General features: G+C 38.5%; 1 protein-coding gene across 3 annotated transcripts in view; it reads right to left on the bottom strand.

The window, feature by feature from the left end:
- CNTNAP5 (contactin associated protein family member 5) overlaps positions 1–19635 on the bottom strand; it is an 810836-nt gene that overhangs the window by 423161 nt on the left and 368040 nt on the right. For all 3 annotated transcript variants that reach the window (XM_058715579.1, XM_058715580.1, XM_058715581.1), the window contains exon 5: positions 13358–13561. In XM_058715579.1, the coding sequence (XP_058571562.1) occupies positions 13358–13561 (204 nt within the window). The remainder of the gene's footprint in view (positions 1–13357; positions 13562–19635) is intronic.

Raw genomic sequence — 19635 nt, 5'->3', positions numbered from 1 at the left:
TTTCACAAATAAGAAACTTGAGGATCAGTGAGGTTAAGCACCCATGACCCAGAGATGTAGCCAGCGTTCAAATCCAGGTCCACTTGAGCCTTTTTACTCTGACAATAGTATGGGTCATAGGCATTGATTCAACCGAAATGGAGCTTGGAGGACAGCCCTCAGGAGAGAGGGACCATGAGAGATTCCGGTGAAGAAGTATATTTTTCCATCAAGTTGGGCTTGTTCGCCCCCCACCATGTCCCTCTTCCAATTTTTATGGAAGTTCCTGCCAGTACCTTTTGTCCAAAAGATTACAGCATTTTTCCTTAGAACAGCTCAGATTTAGCTAAATGAGCAGTTAAATGCAATTAATTATGACTTATATATAAACTTTCAAGTTTTTGAGTGTTTTATTATTCGGTCCCCTTAGAAACTGAAAGCTGAATGTCTTCCTCCTCTCTTCTAAGTCATGTTTTACCAGAGCGCTGTAACAGCATGCTCAACAGTGTGGCATTAAGGGGGCAGGAGCTGCCATTTCCCCCGTAGGCTGCTCACTCCCACCTTCATTATGGCCCCAAGGCACTGCTTCCTTCATAACACTTGGTTGCTTCATATGGGGGTGGTGGTGGGCATCAAACTTATTGTAATTGAAAAATGATAGGTGGTGCATTCATAGCTGACATTATTTCATTGATTTGTTCATTATCCCACATTGTTTGAGTTCTTGCCATTGGTGAAATTATGCTAACGATTAAAAGATATTTTTTTCTTTCTCCCTCCTCCCTTCACCTTCTCCATTCCTTCTTTTTTCTCTCCTTCCTTCCTTCTCCCCTTCCTTATTCCCTCCCTTTCTTCCTTTCCTTCCATAAAAAGGCACTGATACCAGGGTACTTGGGTGGCTCAGTGGATTAAGCATCTGACTCTTGATTTCGGCTCAGATCATAATCTCATGGTTCATGGGATCAAGTCCAGGATCGGGCTTTGTGCTAATGGCACAGAGCCTGCTTAGGATTCTCTTTCTCCCTCTCTCTCTCTCTGCCCTTCCCTTACATGCCATGTGCTCACTTTCTCTCTTTCTCAAAAATAAATATATAAATATTAAAAAGAAAAAAGGCACTGATATCTACCTGTGCTGGCTATAGTGATATATAGTGGCATGTGATATATAAAGGAGATAAAGGAGATACAGAGTTAAAAGGCTCATTTCCCTCCTTGGAAGTCTTAATGTGGAGTCTCTCAATAAGTAAATTGATAAAAAGTATGCTGCCGGTATATAGCATTTAGTGCCAGGAGCCAAGCAAATGCAGGCTAGGCAGCTGTGAAGCTCCAACGGAGCAGTGACAGGTTTAAGATTTGGCTGGAAGAAGGAACACCCCCACAGAGCCAGGAGAAGCACGTGCCAAGGCTAGGAGATAGAGGGGAATGTGATAGGGGAGTTCACGCAGCAGTGTGCCATGACCACACCAGCCTGGCTTATATCATCTGGGAATAGTGTGCTAGTGTGTGCGACATAACCATGCATTTCATTTACCTTTAAGAAATGGGCATGTGGTGAATTAGTAAATCAGAGATTACTAACTCAGATTAACATCTAAGAAAGCAATTTATTAATTTATTAGGAACTCAAATCACATTGAGGGTGAGAGAGGAGCGTCTTGGAATTTTTGTTGTTGTTGTTTGCTTACTCTTATATAAAAAAAGATTATTTTGGCAGCTGTATGAGAATTTGATCAGAAGGCAAGTAAGACTGGCAGTAATCAGATGGGGGACCCAGGGGCTTAGGAAACGAGAAGGCATAAAGGATGCATTTCCAAGTGTAATAAGGAGCTAACATGTGGCAACTTCACTTGGATATTTTCCCTTGGATATTGGAGGGGGAAGTAATAAAGGAAGAGTCCCCTAGGGATGACTTTTAGTTTAGTTTTTTTTTTTTTTTTCCTTGAGCAGATGCATGAAAAGTGGTACCAGTGATGAGATAAGAAAGAGAGAGAACATCTCCCTCTCTCTCTATCTTGCTCTTTTTCTCTCTCTCCCCATAACACACACACACACACACACACACACACACACACACCCTTTATTTTTAAAATAAAATTTTTCTAAAGGCTAATGAACTATTGAAGGAAACTTAGTGTGCCTTATAAACAGTTAGTTCCAGGTAATAAGCCACGTGAAATTAATAGTAGAGATTTCACTTTGGTATGGGCCTCAATTTTTTTCTTAAAAATTAAAAATGCATGATGTAACAATTATTTCTAAACAGTAAGTCACAAACATTAAACATTTGAAAATGTAATGCCACTGCAAGTCACAGAATGAAAAAAAAAAAAAAAGAAGGAAAAGGAACTTCCTTTCTTCCTACTTATTTATTCTATGTGCTGCTTTTGGTGGGTTTTGGAGATATACTGAGTTCTTTAATAAAGCCAAGGATAATGATTAAATCAAAGTATTTAAATATTTTTTTTCTGTACTATTATTCCAGCTTCAAAAGGTGAATTTAATTACAAATGGGTCAAAGTGACTATATATATATTTTAACTTTCTGGATTCAGTAATGAATCTTCCTCCATCCTTGCCTCCATATGCTAATCTTCCATATATGTCCTATAAGGAATTGCTGTTATTAATGTCTTCTTTCTCCTTCCAGGAAAAACCTGAGGCATATGCAAGCCAGTGTGTGTGTATACACACACACACAATTTATTTATATATACACATATATATACTTTATATATATGCACTCTGTATGTATATATAACTTATATGTACGTATATACTTTATATAAATGCAATACATACACACGTTAAATATATGCATATATAGCAATATATGCAAGACTATATACCCACATATGCACACATATATATATATGCAAAGATATTCTTTATTTCTCCTCATTAATGTTTTACCTTAATGATGAAATACAGTGCACGACTTTTGTGTACCTTTTCATTTTCTCTTAATTTATCCTTGGAGTTTTCTTACATCAGTATATAAAAAGCTGCCTCATTCTTTTTTGCAGCCGCATAGCATTCCATTGAATGATAAATGTGATATGCATTTTAACCAGTTTCCTATGAATAAATGTTGAAGCAGTCTCTCTATTATTGATACTTAAAACTTCTCAAATACCTTGTATGTAGACAGCACTTTGGATGTGTGTAGACAGCACTTTGGATTTCTGTAACATGCATTCTTAGGTAAGGATCTGGTGGTCAAAAGTTTTCACATATGCAATTTTGACAGGTACTGTCGAATTGTCCTCTAGGAAAGTTGTGACAATTCAAACTCCTACCAGCAAGTTATGAGAGTGATTCTTCTGCACAGGCTTGTCAAGAAAATATGTTCAAGCTTTTGGAATTCTGCCTAATAGATAAAAACAGTATATTTCTGAGCAATTTTAATATACATTTCCCTTAAAGTGAATGATTTTGAAAATATTTTCATTTTTAATTCCTTTTGATGAACTATTTCCTCACACTTCTTGCCTATTTCTTGTGTCAAATTCCTTATCAATTTGTATTTAGTCCATTGTCTGTAATGTGAATGGTGCCAATACCTTGTTGCTGCTCTTTGTTTTTTGCTTTCACTTTAAATTTTTTTTCTATTTTTAAATTTTTTTTGTCATTCAGACATTCTTGGTTGAAAAAGCCACCATTTTCTTTTTCATTTATGGCTTGTTTTATGTATTTTTGTTATACTTTAATGTCCTTCTATTTTGAGATCATTAAAGAATTCTCCCATTTTTTCCACTTCATTTCATTTGAATTTTATTCCGATGCATATGACATAAGGTAGAGTTCCTCCTTTATTTTATCTTTTTAAAGTGTATTTTAATTTATTTTAAGAGATAGACAGCAAGCAGGGGAAGGGCAGAGAGAGAGAGAGAGAGAGAACAAGAGAGCCAAGTAGGCTCCCCTGTGTCAGTGCAGAGCCAGATGCATGGCTCGAACTCACAAACATGAGATCATGACCTGAGCTGAAACCAAAAGTCAGAAGCTTAACTGACTGAGCCACCCAGCACCCCCCACTCCTATTTTGTCTTTTTAAATGGCTAACTATATGTCCCTGATCCGTTGTTTTAAAATCATTAGGTGATTTTTTTTTTTTTTAAGTAAACCAGGTGTACAACTTCCAAATGTAATACTAAATTGGATGAGTTTATATGTTACCCTGATTGGATCAAGGTTCTCTGGGCATGTATATTGGGATCTTTAAATTCTGAAACTTCAAGGAGTAAATTTCCAAGTTGGCTGCTACCACCATAGTCTACCTACTTCTATCCACTGGAACCACCATCACCACCACTGTCATGCCTCAGAACACCTGGGAAGAGGAAGTAGCTTCTGTAATCCCATCAGTACATACCCTCATCAACATTAAAGTCAGCCTTCCTCTCCCACACCCTAATCTTACTGCACCAAGTTTGCTATTTCAGCCAATAATCCTGCTCATAATTTTAAAACTTCAGAGGAACAACACTGTATATCTTCTTAAATAAAAGGCAGCTACTTCTGTCTTACTGCACCTAATGAAAACATGAACCTTAATTAACACACTTATCTTCTCATGCAATATAGGTTATGAAATTTTCATGAATATTTATAGCAATTTGTTGACCTGCCCTCAAAGGTGAATTAACATTGTTCCTTCTTTACATTGTTTACTTTCCTGGTCAAATTTATTTATTGCCCAAAAATAATGCAAAAGAAAATCCCACCAATTCTTTTGAAAAAAAAATCAATACATACTTAGGAACTAAAAAATGTTCATAACTTTTTACTTAGTAACCTACTTTCTGGAAGTCTCTTCTAAAAAAAAAAAACTAACTAAAATTAAAATATGAATGTTTTAAAAATATCTAATAATTTAAATATTAGAGATAATGTCCAATCGTTTGGAAAGAGACAAAAAAAAAAAACAACTTTGAGTAAACTTAGGCAGAATCACCAGATGGAATATTACATATGAATCTAAATAATACATACAAAGTATTTATATCATTTCAAAAGTATACTCAGTAGTAACTGCCATTTTTTGATAACATTAAAAAATAACATTTAATAAAAGGGGTATTAAATAGTGTGCACCTTCCTGATTTAAATTATAAAAAGGCAGGGGGGAAGCCTGGTGGCTGTTAGTTAAGCCGCTGACTCTTGATCTCAGCTCATGTCATGATTGCATGGTCATGAGATCAAGCCCCATGTTGGGCTCTGTGCTGACAGTGTAGAACCTGCTTGGGATTTTCTCTCTCTTTCAAAAAGAAATAAACATTAACAACAATTAATGTTTATTTCTTTTTGAGAGAAAGAGTGAGACAGAGTGTGAGTAGGGAAGGGCCAGAGAGAGGGAGACACAGAACAGGAAGCAGGCTCCAGGCTCTGAGCTGTCAGCATAGAGCCCCACGCGGGGCTCGAACTCACAGACCATGAGATCATGACCTGAGCTGAAGTCGGATGCCCAACCGACTGACCCACCCAGGTGCCCCAAAATAAATAAATATTTTAAAAAAACTTAAAATAAATTATAAAAAGGTAGGATAGAAAAGTATATATAAGGACTAAGTAACAAGTATGGAAAGGAAACAGATAAGCACTATGTGAAAATAAACAAAAAAATGCATTTACTAAAATATTAAGAGGCTTTGATTTCTTTTTTTTTTCCGCTGTTTTTAGAGTGGGCATAACTATCTTTGATAATGAGAAAAATAATAAAATTCATTACAAACAAATTCCTTATCATGCATTCCTGGTTCATTGAAAACTATATAGAAGTGATGTATAAATTACTGACTATTCCCTGCAGTACAAGTTACTTCTTTATTAACAAAAAAGTGGAGGATGTGAATGAATTTCACCCACACCTCCATCAATCATTCTACGCTAACATTCAGAAATCTTGTATTAAAACAAACTGAGTGAAAATTAGTTTGTTTAAACAATTGGGGAAACAGGGAATTTCTGAAATTCATCAAGAAGGACGTTTTGAATTGTACCTACACTAGATGTTACCATAAAGAAAGATGAATGTTAGTCTTAGGAAATGTTCTATCTTACCAAGACATGTCCATTATTAGAAATTAAGAAACACTTAATTCTCAAGAGATTATCAAACTCTTTATCCTGAAATACATATTTCAAGTTTTTCCTCAGTGGCAAGTGAGGTTCGACCACTAGCTTTCAGTAGTTTCTAATTTCTTAAGGCAAGATAAAAATGCCCATGGGCAACTGTGGAGGTCAAAGACAAAAATATGCAGAAGTTACCTTTTAGGCCAGGAACATGTTAGGGAATAAAACAACCTTTTACTCAAAAACAAAAAACCACTTGTTTTCATGTGGTTTGAGATACATTTAAAATGAAACAATGTAAATATTCTCAAGGCCCTAAAGCAAGTAGCAATTTTTACAGGAAGCTTGCAATGTTTCCAAAATATTTATGATTTAATTTCTCATCTTTGTCCCCTGCCAACATACTGTGGATATGCATGCCAATTTCTCCACCCTTAGACTTAACATTTTCTGTCTAAGGGCACACATTATCACTAGGTTTTCACCCAAAGTCGTCTTTGTTTGGATCTTCTTGCTTGGTCTTATGTTAGCAGTTCAAACATAGATGCCACATCACCTTTCACAATTGGCGAACTTCAGATCACCTGAGCAAAAGGGAAAGGGAACTCTTGTTTCGGATTGTATTTCTGCAAAAAGTCACTCGTGGAAAGGGCTTCATTTACTGTTCAGGAAATAGGTGGCCACTCGTATGGAAGTCTCTAATGCCTGCCTCCATCTGACCTTCAGAACTGACCTTTCCACCTTTAATTTTTCAGATTATCAACATCGGTATTCACTTATATTATAAACTTCTCACATAATGTGAGCACTTTATACATGTTGTTTCAATCGTTCCTGACCAAAACCCTGCAAAAAGCTCTGTCAAAGAAGACACGTGACTCACCCAAGAACACAGAGTTAGGGTTACAACCCAGCTCTATCTTATTCCAACACTAATATTCTCACTACTACCCTTATTGGAAAAAAAAAAAAAAGATACTCCCATTCACCCTCATTTCTTACCTTCTGCATCCCACCATACACATGTGTAAGTTATGCAGCTTAGCTTAGCAGGAAAGAGTCTGATGGATGGAAAGCAAAAAGTTGTGGAAAAGAAACATGGGGCAACACTAAGGGGGAAGACTAAGATTTAGAAGAAGGCAAATTTCAACTCCATAGGCTATCCAGTATTATAAAGACCCTTGTTTGGCAAGATGCAGGGCTAATGAATATTTTCCTAAGTGTTCAAGTGAGACTTTCTGGAAAAAAAGAAAAAAAAAATTTTTTAATTAAAAAAACAAAACAAAACAAACAAGAAGCTAACAGTAAGCCACATGATACCGGTGGATTTGACTCTCAAATCAGAGAAAATATTTATGTATCACTAAAGCAATGAAACATACTTCTTTAATCGTTAGGAAATTTCTAAAATTCATTCAATAAAACACTTGCCAGATTTAGAGATGGTTGTTCAAGTCCGACCCCTAATGTGTATCCATCTTCTGTGACTGCTGCTATGTTAAAAAACACTATCTTTTTTTAAAAAAAAATTTATTTAATTCATTTTTTAAATTGACATCTAAGTTAGTTAGCATGTGGTGCAACAATGATTTCAGGAGTAGATTCCTTAATGCCCCTTACCCATTTAGCCCATCCCCCCTCCCACAACCCCTCCAGTAACCCTCTGTTCTCCATGCTTAAGAGTCTCAGGTTTTTTGTCCCCTTCCTTGTTCTTATATTATTTTTGCTTCCCCTCCCTTATGTTCATCTGTTTTGTAACTTAAAATCCTCATAAAAACACTATCTTAATACAGTTATGGTATATGGTTTTGATAATACATAATTATATTTTTAAATTAATATTAAAAAGGTAGAATGTAAATAGAAATAATTAGTTTACCAGGTCAAGAACTCCCTGAATATAGGGACAGGTAAATAGAACTTTTAACCCCCAGTGGCTAGCTTAGAATCTGATTTAATATACTTGTTCAACAAATTGTTACTACATTAGTGACAAAATTTATGAAAAATGGATGCACCTTATCCCCATGATACTTTGAAACACCTGTCTTCCTCTATTTTTCATAATAAAATGCCCAGGTAAGTTGGGGTTCATCCATAATGCTTTTCTGGGCTCCTCTCTCCCACCCTGATCCTTCCATTGTCACAATTTAACATATGAACTTGGACTTCATGATATTTAATATATAATTATTTCATAAAGGTTTATAACATCTTAATTATTAATGTCAGGGCATTGGGGTAGGACTGGAGAGGGTTCTAATCCAAGGTCTAACATAATGCAACTGTGTGATCTTGGGCAACTGACTACATCACTGACCATCAGTTCCTTCATCTGGAAATGGGTTTGGATATTTTTTAGGACTATCATGTGATTTTAAATTAAATATGTATTTAATGTATCTGGTACATGGCATAAGTGCAGGCTCTCAAAAATGGCAACATTTAAAATATCTTCCATGGTATTCAGTACCAACTCAGAAACATGATAAACATTTTATAAATACATGTGGGTTGGCTTATTCAAATGTCTAGATTTCAAAAAAGTATAGTAAACATCCATTTTACTTTTTGGAGAATATGCAGATCTATCACCTACATCTCCAGATATGACAATAAATTGAATATTCAATCAAGTGCTCTGGCCTCTGAACCCTATGGTTGCTCCCCCAAGGACACTGCTTTACGTGTGTCTATGCTATTTCAGGATTCTCACTTTACTACTGCTGTATTTACTGCACATTGCACATTCTGCCTCAGTTCAAAGGCACTGAACTCTTGTAAGGATGAATGACCAACATGTACTATTGATGTCTTGCTTAGTTCTTACAACAGTTTCCCAGTCATGTAATATCTCAGCTCTTTGATTCTCCCACCTGTATGTGTGGGTTTGTGCCGATGGAATTCTGCAGAGGGCAGACTGCCACAGGTAGTGTGAATGAGATGTGTACAGAGTGAGAAAAGGAGTCTCTATAATCTCCTTACGAGAAGAAATCTCTTTCCCATTAATACTTTTAGGGAAAAAAAAATATTGCTTTACCCTAAGAAATTAATTAAATGGGTTGACCTAGGTCAATTTCACCATAGAACTGACCTGTCCAAGTCAGTCACAGTAGAGGTAACTAGGCAATGTGAATCAACCAGGAAAGAGCATCACCTGGAAAGAACCACAGCCCACAGGACTCCCAAGCAGGAGCTTTGGCAGCTGTCCATGGTGCTGAACCCCTCCACTCTTTTCCTGAATTGCTGACTTGTAAAGTCTCAGATTAGATAAGGACACACACTGGAGAACTGTCACTAAAGGAAAGGCTGCTGGAATGCCCATGAGAGCTGGGAAGGGAAAAAAAAAACAAAAAAACAAAAAAACAAAACAAGAAAAAGAACCAAAAAAAAAAAAAAAAAAAAACAACTACCTCTTTCATTGGCCTAGCACTATCCTTTAGCCCACTATCTTGGATTCTTGGATTCTTCCTCCCTTATTCCTTCTCTCACCCTCCTGCTTCCCCTCCCTCCCTCTCTGCCTATTTCTGTCTCTCTTTCTCTCTCTCCCTCTCTCTCTCCCTCTCCCTCCCTGTCTTCCTTCTCTCCTTTCCTCTCTGCCTCTTTCTCTTTCTCCCTCTCTCTCCCTCCTTCCTTCTCTCTCTGCCTCTCTCTTTCTCTCCCCCTCCTCCCTCCCCCCTCACATCCATCTCTTCCTTCTTTCTTTCTATTCTTGATTCATTTCTTTTACAAAATTTAAAATATTAAGAGGTACACATGATCATGCATAACATGAATTCTTTCTATTCTGGAGGCTGTGTGGCAACATAGAAAGAACATGAATTTTGTATAATATGTAAAATGTTTATATAAATATTTAAGAAAAAACATTTGAAAAATATACTAAAGCATTAATAGCAGAGATGACTGAATTATAGGATTTCAAGTGACTGTTTTTTCTTAAATATAATGATTTTTATTTTTTCTTCAGATTTTCTAAAACTGACATATATTTTATAATCTGAACATAACAGTGAAAAAAATGGATTGGATATAATACATTTTAACAGTGGCGATACCTTATAGCTAACTGTGTAAACTGAAGTGATTTATTCTTTTTGATCTTAATATTCCTTATGGGTAATTGGGCTAATTTGGTTTGTTCACCTAACAGGGCTGCTTTGAAGATTGGCTAGGATCCTAGCACATTGTGGGGATTTTATAAATAGCAGGGCGCCATCATAGGAGAGAGAGTGGCACATGAGGGAGCCAGGTGCACAGGCTTGGGGTGAGCAAGCCCAACGGTAACAACGTGCATTGTGCCAGCCCCTGCTATTTTAGATGGAACCCCCTTTTTCCAATGTATTCATTTTTAGGCAGGTGTTTTCCTATGTTCTGGAGCTATAGCAATGAACAAATGTTGTCCTGCCCTTTTGCAATCTACATGACAGATTGTCTGTTATGAGCAAATCAAGGCAGTTATCATCCCTTGTGCCCTTAACTTAGTGCTTCCAGAGATCTGCTGCCTATTTGTGAGGTAGGAAGGGCTAAGGAACTGATACGTGGCAGTGTCTCTCTAGAGAAGAAACATGCAAATTGGCACTGATTTATAAGAAAGTTAGATGGCTGCTTCAAACAGGGAAGTACAGGGAACATCAAATCCACAGCATTTCATTTTCTAAGATGAAGAAATTCTCAAACTATGCAGACTAGATGAAGAACATATTCTCACTACTGAATCATTCACTCAATGAGGTTTTACTTTGTCACCATCCTGATTAGAAAAACAGGGCACATGGAATCTGGGGAAAAGAGACTTGCCTTGTTTTTCATTGCAAGGAATAGGTCCTATTTATTTCATATACCATTTCTTTTCAGGAAGGTTGGCATGGAGAAGAGTACAGGGCATTTGGATATTGTTTGAAGAAGAAATGAGCAATATTAAGAGCTTATCTTTGAGATCCTTCATTAGGTTCACTTACTGACATGGAATATTAATTTATAATATTTTTGGTTTTCGTGTCCATGCTCTACAAGACAGTTATTCCTTAGCCCCGGATTCTACATAAGTAAACAGAGGCTTGTGGGTTATGTGACTTTCCCCATAACAAATAGCTGGCACGTGTCTGCAATGAAAACAGTTCTGTTGAGTGACCACACTACTCCTTTCCATCATCCAATACTGTGAGTGAAACTGGTTTGCAACACTGGATTATGTATGCTGGAGCAGAGCATTGGAGAGGGACAGCATACATAATTGGGAATGGCAGCAACTGGCAGACTGAGTGTCATCAGAAGGTGCCTGCTCTGGCGTTGACAAATAATTGTAACTTCACTCACGACGCACAGTGCTCTCTGAGGCATGGCCAGTTGAGGGGCTCCACTCCATTCATCCACAGTCCCTTCCTCAAAATCGAAGGCCAGTTAATAAACTGATACATCTTTTGCTGAATATGTGTATGTCCGCCCTTCAGATAATTCATTGTTGAGTTGCTTTTGCATGTATGTTAATACAATTAACCAGGTTACTAGCAAATCCTCTTACTGCGTTCTTCTGGGTAAAATTCTGCTTCTAAGGATGCTTTTGGTGGATATGTAATCTAATGCACTAGATGTCAATTTTATAAATTGAACTTGGGATTCCAGATGTTTTCCCTGTTACCCCTGCCAATATTCACCATGGTGGGTAAGAAGATACTCAGAAATGACTCAAAATAGAGGCTTACATAGTTTGGCTTTTGGGATGAGTCCACACTAATTTTTATTCTTATGTCTCTCCTCCTAATTGTGAAAGTATGCTTGAGATTTATTTCCAGCTTTCCATGCAACTTGAACTTACAAACTCAATTCTGCTATGACTGTTCTTCTTTACTCTGATAGCGAATACTTAGTGATAATTATCGTCCACAAGTACAATAACCACCCCTTTCCCAAATGCTAACAAATATGAATGAGAGGCAGGGAATCATTCTCATAAGGAATGGCACTTGCTGTTCCTTCAGCATGGGCTCGTGGTTTTTTTTGTTTGTTTGTTTTCTGTGTGTGTGTGTGTGTGTGTGTGTGTGTGTGTGTGTGTGTTTCTTTTGGTTTCTTTCTCTACAGAAGAGCTTTTAGGTTTGCTTTTGCACCTCTGGAAATTCTGCCCCCTTCCATCAGCACTTGTTTCACTCTTCCTTCAGAAGTACCTTTGAGCACACAAAGGAGGCTGTTCCCTTCTCTTTTGTTCCCTGGAATAGGAAGTTGATTACAATGATGGCCTGCCTGTGGTGAGGCCATGCTGGGTGCCAACCCACAGCAGGAGGCCAGTGTCCTCAATGCACAGAAGGCAGGAGGACATTCTGTACCAAATTAACTGGTATTTGGCAAGTTTAGGGCTCATCCTGGCACAACCAGGGCACTTGAAGGAAACTGTGTTTGCCTAGAAACTTAGACTTTCCCACTATACATATGACCCTCTATCTCCCTTCAACCAGAAAAAGGACAGAAAAACAGAAAGATAAAGAAAGAACAAATGAAAAAGAGAGAGAGAGAGAGAGAGAGAGAGAGAGAGAGAGAGAGAAAGAAAGAAAGAAAGAAAGAAAGAAAGAAAGAAAGAAAGAAGAAAGAAACCAAATAAATTAAAATGCGTCTTCTCTATTTTTCTCTTGGGATTCAACTTTCATAAATGTACCAATTTATGATTGGTCATAAATATACCAATCAGAATAGATTATGAGCAAGCTTCATTAAAATATATGTTCATGGGGGCGCCTGGGTGGCTCAGTCGGTTAAGCGTCTGACTTCAGCTCAGGTCACGATCTTGCAGTCCATGAGTTCAAGCCCTGCGTCGGGGTCTGGGCTGATGGCTCAGAGCCTGGAACCTGCTTCCGATTCTGTGTCTCCCTCTCTCTCTGCCCCTCCCCCATTCATGCTGTCTCTCTATGTCTCAAAAATAAATAAACTTTAAAAAAAAAAGCTGCTGAGGATTCAACTCAGTTTAAAAAAAATATACGTTCATGTGTGTTAAATATGCTCAAATTAAATTCTATTACTAAAAAAGATAGATCGATGATAGATAGATAGATACATAGATACATAGATACATGATAGCAATGAACTTGTAGAGCTCCCTACTTGCCAATACTATCTTGTTTCAAAGAATGCTATGTACAGCTTAACTATTTCACAAAATGGTAATTTTTTCTTCTCTGACATGTAAAAGGGGAAAACACCACTTACACTGAGCTCCAGCAATTTTCACCTGATACACCTGGGCAATAAGGAACTGTGACCCACTACGAAATGGAGTTCCTGCTATCTCTACATAGAAAGGAGCAAAGCCTGACCCTACCCAAGTTGAGGTGTAGGGCGAGCCTCCCCTTCTGGAGCTCCAGAGTGATGTGGTCTCCACGTTGACCTTCTCCATGGAACAGGACCCCATCTCCTTGCATGCTCTTGAATTTCAGAGAGATCACATCTTTGAGAGTGCTCATCAGCTTCTGATTGAACCTGTAGAGAAGGGAGCTTCGGCCATCAAAGTCAGCGACATCTGACTCTGGACAGAGAGAGAGAAAGAGAGAGAGAGAGATCAGTTAATATCCTCATAATTGCTCTTCCTGCTTCCCATCTTAGTTGTTGTCCAAGTTATAGGAATGTTCTTGACATTGGGAAGGTCCCATCTCAACAGGAAGCATATAGACTAGACTCAACTTAATTAGACTCAAGGGGGATTATTCATTTATAAGCAAGCATCACACACTGAATCAAAGTGAACTGATTAGTAGCCTGGAAGTAAAACCCCTCATTAGTGATATGTCATATTTTGCTTGAGGGGACAGGGTGAGAATACCATAAGTATCTACATCAGGCTCTACAGTGTCAGGTGCCTGGTAGTAATAATCCCTCATGATCGATCTTCATTATCAATTTGCTTCTGATATCTGGAGCCACTTGACCTCATCTCAGGTTCAAGGTTAGAGACAGAAAAATACAGTCTTTCATTCCACAATTAACTGAATAGTACTGTCTTCTTAGAACCTGTGTTGAAAAATATTGTGAGGTCTCCTCTGAGTTCAGTGGAAAAGAATATGAGGTAAAGGAAAACTTGCTGTTTGTATAGGGAAGGCAAATATATGGCACCCTTACCATCCCTGACTTATCCTGTGTCAGTGATAGCTCTCATTTTAGTTTTTATATATAAAAAGTGTTCAATTACTATTGTTAAAGCAAAGAAGAGAAAGTCAAGAGAAAGATTGTGATTTAAATCAACTCACTTTGTAGATATGTATAAACATATCTGAAAATTATATGTCAAAATGTTAATAGGGATTCTCACCTCCCCAAAGAAATTATAGAAATGACAAGTAAGTATATGAAAAGATGCTCCACATCATGTGTCATTAAGAAAAGGCAAATTAAAACAAGAATGAGATACTGAACACTGACAACAAGAAATGCTGGTGAGGATGTGAAGTGACAGGAACTCTCATTCATTTGTGGTAGGAATGCAAAATGGTACAGCTGCTTTGGAAGACAATTTGGTGGCTTCTTATAAAACTAAACATACTCTCATCACACTACCCAACAGCCTCACTGCTTGGTATTTACACAAAGGAGTTGAAAACTTATGTTCATGCAAAAATCTGCACATGGATGTTTATAGCAGCTTTATTCATAATTGCCAAATCTTGGAAGCCACCAAGATGTCCTTCAGTAGGTGGATGTATAAATAAACTGGTATATCGAGACAGTGGAATATTATTCAGCACTAAAAAGAAATGAGCTAGCAAGCCATGAAAAGACATGAAAGAAATTTAAATGTGTATTACCAAGTGAAATATGCCAATCTGAAAAGGCTACTGTATGATTCCAACAGTATGATGTTCTAGAAAAGGCAAAATTATGGGGACGGTAGGTTCACCAATTGTAGTAAATTTACCATTCTGGCAGGGAATGCTGACAACAGGGGAGGATCTGTATATGTGGAAGCAGGCAGTATGTGGGAAATCTGCATACCTAATTTTGCTGTGAATCTAAAACCACTCTTTAAAAAATAAGTCCTTAAAAATAAGTTAATAGAGACTCTACTTGGGAGGTGTTCTATGTTATTTTCACATTAGTTTTCCTATTTTTTTTTTTAATTACAAAAACTTTTACAATGAACACTTATTACTTTTACAATAGAAAAAATTCAAGACTATTTAATATAACTTGAAACAGATTCATTATTTACCATCTTATGTGGGTGGGACAGTGGTGAATGGTGTGTGGAAGGGGTGGGATTGGTCTTATTTCAAACCAAGCACTCATAAAAACTCAATTTTTCATTATTCATCAAGCAATTAAAATGCTCGGCTTGAGCATACACAATGATAAATTAAGTATATTATTTTGGCCAAGGATCTAGAAACATTCTTTGTAAAGCCAAAATTATGAAATGAAAGTAAAAGTGAAATCATACTTTTACTGTAATTAGTTTTAAGATGCAATTTAGCAATTTATTCCTAAGGAACAAAGTGATTAAACCAAAAGGTTGCTGAGGACTCCTTAGACCCTAGAAAGAAATACTCCAGCTACAGAGGTTTTCATCAATTCCCACCTCCCTTAGACCCTTCCCATACCACCCATCGCTACCCCTACACCTGTCCCCTGAACTGGACTCCTATCCAAAGCAAATGGAGGCCACAGACAACAATATGTCATCAGTTATGTTGTAATGAGTCCATGCGTAGATAAGGTCATGGATTTTAAACAATGATAGTCATAGCTTGTTAGCTGAGTCACCTTGGGCAACTCTATCTCTCTGAGACTTGATTTCCTCCTCTGTAAAATGGGGTACTTAACATCCTTCAGAGAAGACTGCAGTAAGAGTTAAATGTGCTAATAGATATAAAGTGACAATACGTACATAGTGATGCCATCATGTCTGACACATTGTGTTACATCAATGGTAGGTAGTAGGGGTATCAATAAGATTGGAATGACTGGAGGGACCTGAGTTCCTAACCAGTCCAATCTGGTGGGTCACACTCCACTTTCTCACCCAAAATGGTGCTATTCCATTTTTCCATTTTTTGAGTCAATGGATTACTGCCCAGGGGATGCCAAGTTTGCCCCAGCTTCTCACACTCTATTTGCAATTCTTCATGAGTGCTGGGTGCATACATTATGAATCCATATTCTCTTCTAATTGTCCCCCTCTGTCACTGCACCAGACTCTGGGTAAGAAACTGGGTCCTTAGGAGCCTGCTGTTGAGTGACACAACACATACTATTTATGGACAGCCACACTAGTATGGGTTATTACGAGCTCTAATAGAGAGTATACCCAGCGTTATGGGAACAGAAAGCTGAAACACTCTATTGTCTGGGGGTGTGGGACAAATGCTTTCATGAGTAAACATGGAGTGTGTTATTACTTCACAGACACACCTTGTGCCCTGTGTCTCAGCTTGAAGTACACAGGCACTCTCTCCACTCCACGGCCCTACTCCCCTCCCTCCTGATCCATCACAGCATTTATGACCTGCATTATGTTCCCTCTAATGTCTGGCTAATCTAGTAACTAATTTGGTGATATAAGTGTTGATGACCTAGGTTACCTCCAAGAAAACACATCTCCCTATTGCCACGAAACCTAAAGGAGACAGAGGCAATCGATAGAAACAAAAACAACAAATATTGTTGGAAGTCTAACAGTCCTGGGTTTCAATTATGGTCTTGCCATTTATAAGCTGGAAGACTTGAGGCAACTCAAGTGATGTCTTTGAGCTTCAGTCTTCTTATCTGTACAATAGGGCTAAGCAAAGCCTACCCTACAAAGTCGTCATGAGAATTCCATAAACCGTACCTGGAAATGAAGAGTCAGTATCTCACACCCCTCATCTCATCCATCATTAATCCAAAGGCATTACTTACAGTGCTAAAGGTTTGTGCATGGTATGAAGACAATCCAAAGAACACGGCTGATTCAGTATCTGTCATATCACACTGAGCAGGTATGCATTCAAGCCTACATCATCACCTTCATAGTCTTAAAATAGCCTTGTAACTGCTGTCCCTTATTGTACATTTGCTACTTCCCTCTGACCCATTCTCTCATCTTCATAAAACATAAGTAACATTACCCATCACCTTCACTGAAGCCCTTCAGTGAACTCTCTTTACACTGAGAATTAAATTCTGTCTCTGAGACTTCCTGTGATCTGGCCTTCCTGCTTTCCCACCTCATCTTTGACTTCCTTCCCCAACCCTGACTCCACTGTATGCACAATGTACTTTCAACGTACATGCATGTGCAATGTGGGGGGTAGTCTGGATATGTAGAGAGCACACGTCATGAGCCCTGTGATGTCATGTATATCTGTATCTGTATCTGTATCTATATCTGTTATCTATATCTATATCTATATCTATATCTATATCTGTATCTATATCTATATGTATACAGATACAGATATAGATTTATGTGAACTTGATTTCAATCAGCCTATGAGGAACCTACTATTTGGGTTCCAGTTTTACAAGTGAAGAAACTGTGGTTCAAAGAGGTGCAGAAGTATGAAGTTAGCAAGTGGCGGAGCCAGGATTCCAACCTGCTCCACCTGACTTTACCCACTCTGCATGTGCTGAGCACTTACACGAGGTCCACCCCTGTCTCACTGACGCTCTCATTTCCAGCTGTCAGGCAGGTGCTTGGCCATTCCATAAGGGGTTAGGGTTTAGCGAGTTTTCCCTAAATGCCCCGATACTTCCTTCACAATGCACCTCCCAAATGGTATTTGACACTTGGTTGTTTCCAGCATGGCAGAGCATCCCACGAGGGCAGGGGCCAGATGTGTATTAACCACCTCATTGACTCAGAGCCCAGCATTGGGCCCAGGACATTATGCTGTCCAGAAACACCTGTGAAATGACTTAGGGGCCCAGTAAGGAAACCATGCCCAAAGGTATTACTGCCGATTGTCCCTTGACTTCCTATCATGTTACCTGTCCCCACCCTTTAAGAGTCTGGCTACCCATTCACACTCAGAGGGTTAATTTCTCTGGAAGTACATGCTTAGCCACCTGGGATGTGACAAGCGCTTTCCCTGCAGACACATGCTCACCAGTGCAGAGGCGAAAGGCCCCCTCTAGAAAGACAGACTTGGCCTGGTGCAGAGTGGAGGCTTTCCACCCAAGGCCACCAATGACTAATGAGAAAGACACTTTGACAATCCAAGAGACTTCAGACAAACACACTGAACCTTTTGAAATATGGAGTCACACGTAAAATGTGTCAACCATTTCTCAGAAGAAGAAACAGGAAGTTAAAGAGAAAAAGAAAAGTTACAGAAAAATGAAAATATTTTTAAATTGTGGTGTGAAGAAAAACAATTCTGTAATACACTGCTTTTCTCTCTTTATTTATTATTGTAATCACTTTGTCCTGATTCTCTCATTCAGTACTTTCAGGATTTAATTTGTGGCATGGGGTCTGGTTACAGACATGAACACCTTCATTCATGTTTTACAAGCAACTGAAAGAAGAATCTTTTTAAAAATACCAAGAAAAAGAAAAAAAAAGGAAAGGAGGGGAGAGGAGAGGAGAGGAGAGGAGAGGGGAGAGGAGAAGAGAGGGGAGGGGAGGGGAGAGGAGAAGAGAGGGGAGGGGAGGGGAGGGGAGGAGGGGAGGGGAGGGGAGGGGAGGAGGGGAGGGGAGGGGAGGGGAGGGAAGGGAAGGGAAAGGAAGGGAAGGGAAAGGAGAAGAGAAGAGAAGAGAAGAGAAGAGAAGAGAAGAGAAGAGAAGAGAAGAGAAGGGAAGGGAAGGGAAGGGAAGGGAAGGGAAGGGAAGGGAAGGGAAGGAAAATGAAGTGTGTTGCAAGGTGCTTAATGGGTAGAGATAGGCCCCTACTGACAGGTGGAAAAGTATGTAATCACCTCAGAATATAGTTTTAAGAGCACCAAGAAAATAAGTGACAAAACTAAATATATCTTTTGTGTCCTTTATCACAGCCTCTCTAAGCCACCCATAGAAATTTCTTACTGTGGATGAAGTAATCCATTCTCTAGGGGAGAAAAAGGAGCAAATTAGGACATATTGCCTGATTTAACGTTCTTAACAGCGCTGCAATGTCCATATTTTTCCCTATGTGTAACATGGGGAAGCCAAAGCACAGAAAGATTATGTACCTTGCCCAAAGGCATACACATGGTAATAAGTTGTGTGACCCGGAAACCATCAATGTTTCCTCTGAAAAAATGGGTGGGTGTGAGGATACAACAAAACTTACATCTCATGTCCAAGGAGAATGTACATGACTTTGTACAAGGAGAATGAATCATGCTCTAGAGAGTATGTATGTGTGTGGGACTGTGAATACAAGAAAGGAGATGCCGATTTAAAAGGGAGATAAGGATGGGACTCCCGGCTGGCTCAGGGTGGGTAAGCGTCCAACTCTTGCTTTTGGCTCAGGTAATGATCTCATGGTGTGTGGGATCTAGCCCCACATTGGGATTGATCTCATGGTGTGTGGGATTCTCCCTCCCCTCTCTCTCTCCCTGCCCCTCCCCTGCTCTCTCTTTCTCTCTTTCTCAAAATAAATAAATAAACTTGAAAAGGAAGATAATGTTAAATAGGAAGTTTTCTTT

This window comes from Neofelis nebulosa, chromosome 2 (assembly GCF_028018385.1).
Source record: "Neofelis nebulosa isolate mNeoNeb1 chromosome 2, mNeoNeb1.pri, whole genome shotgun sequence".
NCBI classification, from domain to species: Eukaryota; Metazoa; Chordata; class Mammalia; order Carnivora; family Felidae; genus Neofelis; species Neofelis nebulosa.
The sequence above is the reverse complement of the archived record's forward strand: the minus strand, read 5'-3'. Positions and strand labels throughout refer to the sequence as shown.